Source organism: Poecilia reticulata, linkage group LG2 (genome assembly GCF_000633615.1).
Source record: "Poecilia reticulata strain Guanapo linkage group LG2, Guppy_female_1.0+MT, whole genome shotgun sequence".
NCBI classification, from domain to species: Eukaryota; Metazoa; Chordata; class Actinopteri; order Cyprinodontiformes; family Poeciliidae; genus Poecilia; species Poecilia reticulata.
In genome coordinates this window covers 14,909,891-14,920,627 of record NC_024332.1, presented here as the reverse complement: position 1 = coordinate 14,920,627, position 10,737 = coordinate 14,909,891, and the positions used below count along the sequence as shown (strand labels likewise).

General features: G+C 41.3%; 1 protein-coding gene across 1 annotated transcript in view; it reads right to left on the bottom strand.

Annotated features, from left to right (window-relative positions):
* ccnyl1 (cyclin Y-like 1) overlaps positions 1-9,029 on the bottom strand; it is a 12,548-nt gene extending 3,519 nt beyond the window's left edge. The window contains exons 1-9 of the mRNA XM_008432756.2: positions 7,821-9,029; positions 5,459-5,533; positions 5,083-5,126; positions 4,582-4,682; positions 4,225-4,260; positions 4,091-4,142; positions 2,706-2,825; positions 2,211-2,377; positions 277-439 (exon numbers count right to left, since the gene is read on the bottom strand). Coding sequence (XP_008430978.1) covers positions 277-439; positions 2,211-2,377; positions 2,706-2,825; positions 4,091-4,142; positions 4,225-4,260; positions 4,582-4,682; positions 5,083-5,126; positions 5,459-5,533; positions 7,821-7,980 — 918 coding nt within the window. The 5' untranslated portion in view covers positions 7,981-9,029. The remainder of the gene's footprint in view (positions 1-276; positions 440-2,210; positions 2,378-2,705; positions 2,826-4,090; positions 4,143-4,224; positions 4,261-4,581; positions 4,683-5,082; positions 5,127-5,458; positions 5,534-7,820) is intronic.
* Between the last annotated feature and the right edge of the window lie 1,708 nt (positions 9,030-10,737).

Below are 10,737 nucleotides of genomic sequence, written 5' to 3'. Positions count from 1 at the left end.
TAAGTAATTTGACACATTTTTAATGTTAAAAATATATATAAATCTTCAAATCGTTAAAAATTGTTGCAGATGTGAATGTTTTCTCCACAGATGTTTCAACAGGAAGCGTGACAGCCTTGGAGAAGAGCAAGATTCTCTTTTACATTAAAGCATCTCATCTCTCGTTTTTTGTTCTTTTTACACTCTCTACAGATGCAGCTCAACTACATCATTCATGAGACATTAACAAACACCACAAATGCGCTTTTTTAAAACGGAGTTCAGAGGTCGACCCACCTCTAGTTTCTGAGCGCGCTGGTTGTCGAGGGGCTCCAGCGGGAAGTTGAGGTTGTTGTCGTCGGCCAGCTGCCGCAGGTCAAAGTAATACTTGGCGTAAACACTGGCTGGCACGTTGATGTTAAACTGGAGAAGCTCCAGGAACTGGCGCTCCATTTCGTTCCTGGAGGGGAAGGAGATGCCCGAGGGTCAACCAGAGGGGTTAATGATTTGCAGAAAAACACAAGAACTACTTTGGTGGAGTGAGTTCAGTTATAGATTTGATATTTGTTTTCATCCAGACAGACATGGCTCCTCATCATCACAGTCAGGGAGGTGGTCTCCAAGGAGACAACATCCAGGAGGCTTTGTTGGTCAGCAAAAGGTGGCAAGAGTACATACGTACAAGTGTGTGTATGTGTGTGTGTGTGTGTGTGATGTCTGGTTTCCCGGGGCAACTAATGGAGCGGACGAGAGCCGGGGCCATTATGTAGAAGCAGTGAGAGCACTTGAGACCCTCCCTTCCATTTTTCTCTGTTTCCCTCTCTCCTATTCTTCCCATCCCTCGGCCCAGACTCCGACCAGCTCACAAAGACACTTCAGTGGCAGCAATGAAAACAGAGCAGAGAGCGTGTGGGTCAGACGGACGCGAGGGGGAACGGAGAGAGGAGAGGACGCGGGCAGCAAACACACACATGTGGGCAGAGAGAGAGAGAGAGAGCGCTTCTGACCAAATCATAAAAAACAAGCCAGCACTCTCAACCTCTTTTACACACAGAGACGGGGAAAAGCAATTGCAGGAAATAAAGCCGTGGCGCTCCGAGTGCAGCCCCCCTGGCCTCTTCAGCGGCTCGCAGCCAGACGGCAGAGATGCTGCAGCTTCCATTTATTCCAGCACTTTTTTTTTTCCTGCCAGCTTTAAGTGCATCTTATTAGATTGCTTTTATTAGAGGGGCAAGCATGTTTGTGGCTTTCTGTGAAAGCAAAAAAAACAAAACAAAACAAAAACAAGAGGAACTGCGGCGTTGAGGAACAAACTGAACGGAAACCCGACGCCGATTTAACTGAATGTTTTGGGTCAAAAACTGAATCGGTTTGTGTTTTTTGTCAGAAGGTTGTTCTATTTTCAGCTGCTGGAGGTTTTTTTTTTAAAGCACGATTATGAGGATGACTCATTTCTTCTACCTTTTCCTTCAACAAAAGACTCGTTTTGTCTACGTGTCTCACAAAAAAGTTCACTGCGATATGAGCTTTCAATGTAAGATACTAATGTTTGCTATGGATCTGTGGCCGAAATGTTTGCAAAGTGAAGGCAGAGAGGAAACTGAAAAAAAAAGAACAAAACAAAGGAAGAAGGAAAGAGTGAGATCTATGATAGTTCCAGTTTTATATGGAGAAACAGAAAAACAAAACCAAAGAAAAAATTTCCAGAGAAACATTTTGATAAGAATCATTTATCCACATTTTAGTCATTAACTCCGTATGTTTGTCATGACWTGGCTGTTTAAAATAAATTAATAAATCACAAATTGGTAAGAAACTGCAGTAAAGGTCCTGGTGTTGGGAGTCGAGTCCTGGACGGCCGCAATGGGAACTAAAAGCCTCCTGACATGAAACTGATCCAACACTCTTTAGTGGAGCTCAGAGTTACAAAGACAATTAAAGACGTTGTATGAAAACTTTATATAATTTATCAATAAAAAAACCAAAAAACGATCTCGTCTCAGTTTGCTCTTCCACCTCAACAGACTTAAACAACTCTAGCATGTTTCATTTTGCAGTAGCCCAACATCCCCTAATACTCTAGAAACAAGAACACACTTTAGATTCAGATCGATTTTGGGTTATTCAGGAACTCCTCTTCCAACAGGAAGAGTTGCTTCCTTTCCTTAAATTCCCCTTCCGTTCAGGCTGAATGTGGGATAAAATTGCATCCATTGCAGCAGGCCACTTACATGTCCTCCACGGTGATGTCTTTGAGGATCTGGCAGTAGTCGACGTTCCACACCGCCTGGTCGTCCCAGACTTTGGAGGCCAGCAGGATGGCTCCCAGGACAAWCCGCTTCCAGTTGGCCGGACAAATGTCCAGCTCCGCGTACGTCAGCAAACGTTCCAAGTAGACCTGCACGAAAAAAACAACATCAAGAAGTATTATTTGGAAAAACTGACAAAAGTTTAGTATCCCCTTCTGTCTTTTATTATWCACTGAACACAAGCAACACTTTATTTAGCAAAAATCATTACTTAAAATAACCAAAAAATATTTTGTCCTGCCATTAATTTTTTTTTTTACAGGTCCATCCAGCACTTTTCTRTGTGAAGAGCYGGACGTCTTGTTGCTGGACTTTACTGCCCTCTGGTGGCTAAATAAGGAGCTGCAGCTGAAAACTAATGTGCCCAAAAAACGATAAAGCAGCACAAATTTGCCACTGTGCACGCTAGCGACTTACGAGTGTGACGATGGCACATTCAGCGGTGAGCTGTGCGGCGCTGAAGAGCGTCCTGACGAAGCGATAGATGAGTTTGTGTTCTGGGTCGACGTACGCGTAGTCGTCTGGGACCGGCTCTTTCTGTGTGRGGCGGAAAGGTTCGCACATGACTGAAGGGAGGAAGCAGGATGTGATCGTGGTTCTGGTCCGGAGAGAGGTTGGTAGTGAAAACAGCTGGAGGGCGGCAGTGTACGCATTTCTGTTTGAAGCTTGAAGCACCGTTTAAAACCACAAATACGCCGCCGGTCAGAAATAAAGGAAAAACCAAGAAACACCCAGTTCCTTCATCAGCGAGGTACATGACACGACTTAAATGGCAAGTACCACTTAAATGATACACATTTAAGGTAATGCTTTGCTATTTSCCATTATATTAACTTTAATCAAAACCTTCAAAATACTCAATACTGCCCAACTCAACCAGACAGAAAAAAAAGTGGTAAACTTTCAGTACGTCTAGGATGTTTTATGAGGTCGATTGTGTTTTTTTCCCCTCAAGCAAATCAAGTAAAAACGACACTTTCCCAAAACAATGAAGTCCCTTTTCTTAAAAACAGTAAAACAAAATGTAAGACTGTCTTCTTACAAATTACAAAGTTAATTTGTGTAAAGATTTCTCCTCTTTTTTTGCCAACCAGMAGGACAGAGTGGAGCAGGTTCCTGTGATATTAAGTTGCAGTGAGTCTATTATACTGAAACTCTGACCGGCCCGTCTTGATTTAAGGCGACGCCTCTCTCACGTCAGGAAGCACTGAGGAAATACACGTCTTCCTCCATGCTGTTGGTCAATGAAACTCTCTGTGCTTTCAACCTGGAAACGCTGATCTGTTTGCTGTTGGATKTGCAACATGGAAACAAAGTCAGATTTTCAACTTTTTTTTAAAAAAAAGACCAGAGTTAGTTAGTTCCACCACCGAAAGAAAGAAAAAAAATATTTTTGTCTAATCAGGGCTTCCTGCAARTTTCAATGAAAACCAGTTTCAAACTGTCAGCAATCCAGATGCATCCATCATTTAGTTAAGAAGCAATACTATGCAGAATTGCTTCACGGTGTTTAAGTAATATGGTATTTGCATAACAGAAGGACTTTCCTCTCACTGCGTTTCACATCCATTTGAACTAAAAAGGCCAGGCGACTGGGTGGGTGGGACCCGCTGCAACACAAAGCTGAGTTTCGGATTGCAAAACCAAAGCATTTCGTCGGGCGTTTCTAATCCCTAAAAGTTTAAAGGTGACAAAAGCAAAACAAATGAGAGAACTGGCATTCGGATCCCGTCTGCAGGCCACAAGCGAAGAGTCAAAGGACTGAAAGTTAACGGGTTGCTTAGGAATATCCAGACACTTACTGATAAAGGGTGCAACTTCTCATCAAAGATGTCCAGTGACCTGTCAGAGTCCCTGAAAAATCAAGCAGAACATCCGTCACCATGACAACCGACTCACCTGTAAATTAAAGACACAAGTCGAGCTTCAAACTGACCTGTTTTTGATGTGGTAGTATATTGCTAAAGTGACACTGTGGACAAGACAACAAAGGCACATTTGTTTTGTTAATTGCACTATTTACTGTACTTARACTGACAAAATGTTTTAAGTCAACAGGATTAAACTTTGTTATCACGGAAACAATGTCACAACATCGACATGAGGTGAAATGAGGTAAGATGACATCTGTTTRAGTCAAACATCTGTCAGGATTACAGCAGCGTGATGTAACACGATGTTCTCATGAGAAATAAGGGTTTTCCCAGCAGCGCGTCAATGAGTGTGTGTGTGTGTGTGTGTGTGTGTGTGTGTGTGTGTGTGTGTGTGTGTGTGTGTGTGTGAGAAGTCTCACCATTTAATTGTGCTTTTGAGGTTTGGCTGGCTCACGGTGCTGTCGTCTATGAAGATGGTGGAACAGGAGCTGTACTTCTTCAACGGCGGACCGGGAGAAACCTGGAGACAGGAGTCCAAGTTCACGCAAACACAAAATAAAACAACATTCATTTATTCATTAAAGCTTAAAATTATGTCGTCCGGCTTACGGTCAATCTTATTTGGCATCCAGACCCGTTTCTCTTTACAAAACAAGTAGATGGCGTACAGTGCAGACTGAACAGACCTTGTGGGTTTCATCTTTTAAATGTATTTTTAATCCCACCACAGTCTGCAGCGTCATTCGTGAGGCTCATTATAAATTATGAAAAAAAAATTGTCTGATCAAAATGATTACTCAGTTATAAACCGAAACTTAAGAGAGTCAGAATCATACTCGATCCAAACTACATGTAGCTGAGGCCGACTCGGAAACTTCAGCACCTCTTCTAAGAACCGGAGCAGAAAATAAAACACTTACACGATTGATATGGTTTATGTGGTTGCTTTTTCTCTTGTCGCGCACTGCGAAGATAAAAAATAAAAAGAAGCGTTTAAAACAGGAAACAGAACCAAACAGTTAAACTCACACCGTTTACTTGAAAAAAAAAAAAAAAAGCTACATTACTAATCCATGAACATATATGCATTCTTCATTTCAAAGAACTTAAATTTGATGCAGAAGAGCGGGGCGACTTCAAAGTACACATTTTTTAAAAAAAGGATCAGAAATAAGATCCCAGTGAAGACTGTTTCAGACATATTTGCTGACTGCTCACATAAAATGAGATTTAATGCAGCTTTTCTGTGTGTGTGTGTATAAATATGCATCGGTGTGATATGCCAGGACCACTGACCGTCTGTCTGGGACTTGCTGAGGAAGATGGTGCTCGCTCGGGCGTGGTCCGATGGATTAGATTCCAAGGCCAGCTCTGTGAAAACATTAAGCGTGTCACTGGGAGTGTCTGTTTGCTTCTCGTTTGTGGGCAGAGATGAGCCCGGCGCAACGCGCACAGCTAGGGCCATGAATAAACAGACACTCTGCAAAACAATATCCTCTTGACTCAGCTATCTGCTTCTATGAATCATGGCTAAATCCCAAAATAACAACATAAAAAATAAATAAATACACTAAAAAAAAAAAAATCCCTCTATGAGCATGACAGGACGGTCTTCTTTCTCCAAATCCCTGCAGAAGGCACGTTACATAAAAGAGAGGGGATTAGGATATGGGAGGGGGGGTGTTTGTGAAGCGAGGACTGGGAGGAATGCATGAAGGACCGCTGGACGGATTTTGACCCTCGTCTGACCGACAGCTGGTGTCTCCGGACCGTCCACACGGTTAACACGAATGCCACGGATACTTTGCGTGTCTGGAAATCAGGGCAAAGAGGGGAGACAAGTGCTGATGCCGCGAAAGTGAGCTCGGACGGCAACTACAGACAAATATTTGAGATGCCTTAACTGATCGGGGGTCTGCAGGACAATGGGGGGGGGGAAAAAACAAAAAACCTTGGCTGGAACTTTTCAACATCGATTTTTGCATTTTCGACACTAACAGCAGATATAGAGCAACAAACATACAAGATTTAAGATGTTTTCTTTTATGTAGATACTGAAAGACTTATTTGCAATAGTTTACAAAAATAGTAGTATAAAATGTTAATGTGTTGAAGCTGGAGGTTACATATTGATGCATGTCACAAGTTATACGGCGCCTTACAAGACCTTAAACTTCCTATTTTGTCACGTTAAACTGCAAACATCGATGTATTTTATTGTGTTTTCTACACGTTGGACCAGTAAAGTAGTGCAACACCGTAGAGACAAAAAAATAARAAAGTGTGAGTTAGTACAGTGAGTCAGAGAATACATTGCAGAATCACCTTGTGACGATTTTAGTTTTATTTATCTACTAGTTTTTGCCAGATCCTTGCAAAATTAGCTAAAGCTCAGCCTGATTGGACAGAGAGACTCTGCTGAGATAAACTTTCAAGTTCTGTCATGGATTCTCAGTGGAATTTAGGTTTGAACTTTGGCTAGGCCGTCCTAAAAACACAAATCAGCTTTGATCCAAACTATTCCACTACAGCTCTGCTTGTATACTTAGCACAGCTGTCCTGCTGGACGGTGGACATCTGCCCCAGTCTCAAGTCTTCTGTTTTCTTCTAGGATTCTCCTGTATGCAGGTCCATCCGTTCATCCTCCTATCAACTCTCACAAACTTTCCATTCACTGCAGAAAATGGTTATACCACCAAAAGCTTGATGCCGACACAACCGTCTTTCAGTGATGGGCAAATGTGGGAATTTGAATCTCCTTGGACCAGAGCACATTTTTCCACATGGCCTGTAGCAAACAGGATTTCTCATGGCTCCCTGTCCCAGACTTGTTTCATTCTTTCATTCGGGCCAGATCGATGAAGTCCAGAGCCATTGCTCCAACCTAAGCTTCAGATCTCTGCAGCTCCTCCGAAGCTACCACAGGAAGTTCGACCGCTTCTCTGATTAACGTCCTCCTCGCCACGCCTCTTGGTTTGTGTCAAACTGTCCTGGAAGTTTTGTAATTGTGCCACACTTTTTTCCATTTTTTAAGTGTGTGATGTTCAAAGCTTGGGATATTATTTTATAACTTCTCCACAACCATATYGCTGACCTGTCCAATTTGTTCCTTGGTTGTTGGGTTTTTTCTTTATGATGCTATATCAAATTTCTTTCAATTTACATTTACAATTTACATCATGCACTACTTTCTGTTGGTGTATCATATAAAAGTACTTCATATAAAAGATGATAGTTGTAGTTGTAATGTGACAAAATGTGGAAAACTGTAAGGAATATAAATACTTTTTCTTTTTTTCTTACAAAGCACTGCATTTTCTTTAATAAAATCTAAGAATTAGTTTTTAATGTGTAACTATAATTTGACGCCAGTGGGATCAATATGATGCAGTGGGTATCTAAACGCTGCCAAAAATGCTTTCATCTTGCTAGTGGGTTGGCAAAAAAAAAAAAAAACACTTAGAGCAACTTGGCCAGTAATCTCTATCTGAATGCTCTCACTGTTATGGTGGAACATCTTGGTGTTCGTATGAATATTTTTCTTCCATTTAAGTCACTTCTTAGTTGGGTAAGAAAAGAAAAAAAAAAAAACGCTGGGAATTACAAATTATCACAAGATGTCACAAGTTTGTGAGTAATAATCGGGGTAAGCACCTACCATCAGGGACCTCCCTGTCGCTTATGTGCTGCAGATAGGGCCCGGTGTTGTCGTCGCTCACTTCGGTGCTGGTGAACTCCTCCAGCCGCTCCGCGGGTTGTCTCGAAGGGAGTTTGGGACTCGACTCCGGAGAGACGCAGCATGACACCGTGTTCCCCATTCCAAACTCTGGGCGTAAGCTTCACACTTATCGCTGACAAGTCCGAGAAGTGCATATATATCTGTAGCTAGCTAAAGCTGACCTCGCCCTTCCTAATAAACATTAGGAGATGTAGCACCGACACAGCGCTATCTTCGCGTGCTAAACTGCCGCTGCCCATCCACTCCCAAGCAAAGCATTCCTGTTCATTGGTGGGAAAACCGGTGAAACAGTCGAGGAACACTTGCCCATAAATGTTCTCCTGAGTAGAGAAAATCAGTGCCGTCTTGTAGGAATACGTGACATAAACTTGTAGTGATAATGAACTCAGTTTCTCCTTTTAAATCCAGGTAGTTGCGAGCTGCTTCATTCATTCATCCAGTTCGTTATGTAGCTAAACAGTTAGCTTGTCTCCTTAACTTWAATTTATTCCGCATTAATTCCACCTTTTGCTGTGACGCGAACACAACCAACTTTATAAAGCGAAACCGTAACACCTAAAAAACCCACAAATGGTCAAACACATTTTAGGAAACTTTGCGAGCAATACTGCAGACGTCTCCTTACGCCGGGCTCCTTGGATCGCCAAATCTAGCCCGAGGCTTTTGAGGCCTCCAGCAAAAATCTGAACTCAAACTAAATTTTAAAAACAACTATAAAGAGAAAATAMTATGTAAAAATCGGATGTCTTGGTTATTTTCCAAATCCAACATTAGAAACCAAAAGTCAGGAAGTAGGTCGGGACTCTGCCATCAGAACCTCCACCCTGACAGATTTGAACCGCGGCTAAACGCTCCTGCSGTCGCCATCTGTTGCTGAAGCTCACAATGATACTACTTGGCACCGGGATGTAATAGTCCCACCTACCTTGGAATTCTCTTCACTCCTATTGGCTGTGATGAATCAAAACAATGRCTTTTGGGAACTACCCATTGGTCAAACCAGCTGTCACTGAAAGGTGGTTTAAATCACCGAACTGCATTTACGATGCTACTATTTTTGTAGCGTCACTGATCCGCACCCTTTATCGACAGTGAAACCGGAATCGCCTCTGTAATTTAAATCAATCGAAGTCTTCACATAGATACATTTCTTGTAATTGATGCATTTTATATTTTTAACTCACGTCTTTCTGTATGGAGAGCCGACAAAATAATAATAATAAAAACAATTATCAACACTTTTGAAAAGTAAATTCCTCTTACTAGTGCTGCTTATGTGAAAGTATTTAAAACCACGGGAGCTCCGGCGACGCCGCCCGCCGCTCTCGCGCAGTTCCCGCACCCGTCCACCAGGCGATATGTACCGATGCGTTCGACGCACCAAAAATCTGGTGGAGATCGACTGATGCAGTGAGGAGATATAGCTRATGGAATAACCTAGGGGGCGCAGTGGAGTCAAATTACTTAATTTCTGTTAGACAAAATGAAATATTTGGGTTTATCAGAACCAGAACGTCAAGGTTCTCATTGTTGAGTGTGCCTTGCAGCTGTGGTCGAATATTCGCCATAGCTGCTGCTGCTCACGYCCCGCCCAGTGAGGAACAGAGCAGATAATGGAAAAGCTCACTATATATCTTGGCTCTGAAGAGGACRCTCTGTTGTTGACAGTCTTATGAAGAGGATTCTCGAGTTGTGAATGATTTAATTGATTTCATGATGAATCTTTCTACACACCACAATCTCCAGAGATTCCCCAGTCGTACCCAGAACATAACCAGCCTTCTTTACCAGGTTTGCAAAGTCATTTTAACAGTGAGTGTTGGAGATGTTTTTTTCTTTCAGTGTAGACTAATATTGCAAGTTAATCAAAAATAATTATATCTGTGGTAATCTGTGGTAATGCCATGGAATGAATACATAAATATAAATAAAAAAAAATACAATGGACTATTTTTGAGCAGTTTATTAAGACGTAGTTGTTTACAAAAGAGTGATGTATATCAGAGTAACAGCACTTTGAAATTTTGGGCAGGTACAATGTTATAACGTGTCTGTGTTAAAACAAACTACATGAAAAGTGACATTTTGTAACCTTGTCTTTAGCGGACACTGCACAACAAATGAGATTTATGTTCAGATCATTACATTGATCACAATAAAAATGATGCATTTCATATTTATATGGCAAATAGGTATAAACAAGTCTGGCACCGAGTTTCACACAATGTAAGTCTGTAAGTAAAAATAACACATAATCATGCCACAAGGTCTTATTTAGCACCAGCACTGGATGTGTGAATCACAAAGGGAGGTGGCAATTATTTTTATTTTTCCTTCAAGAGTACACTTTTTAGAGTAACTCAAATATCGTTCAGTAAAAATAAGCCCTGAACACAAMGTACATATCATGATACTGATTTTGACACTCTGTGTGAATTATCAAACCTCGYATATATAAAGTTCACCTCATTCCCATAGAKCCAAAAAGAACAGTAAACTTAATGAATATGTCTCGTCTTTACATTGATCCATTACGCCACACTGTAAAGCAAAACAGGATGTAAAAGCTATATCACATGCTAATCTGATGATTAAAGTTACTACTAGTGCTTTCACATGTCCAAAACCTTTTTCTAATGCCTTGAAACTAATTTGAGAAAAATTTACAGTAAACARAGATGATTTAACGTTGAAAAGTTCTAGGTAAAAAAAAGAAAAAAGTCACTTGGCTGAATTATTATTTTATTTCTACGTTGTCACAGGACTTAGGTGCCATTGTTGGGTATTTCAAATCAAACCACAATGTCTGTTTGTCAAAACTGAGGTTATTTTTTTT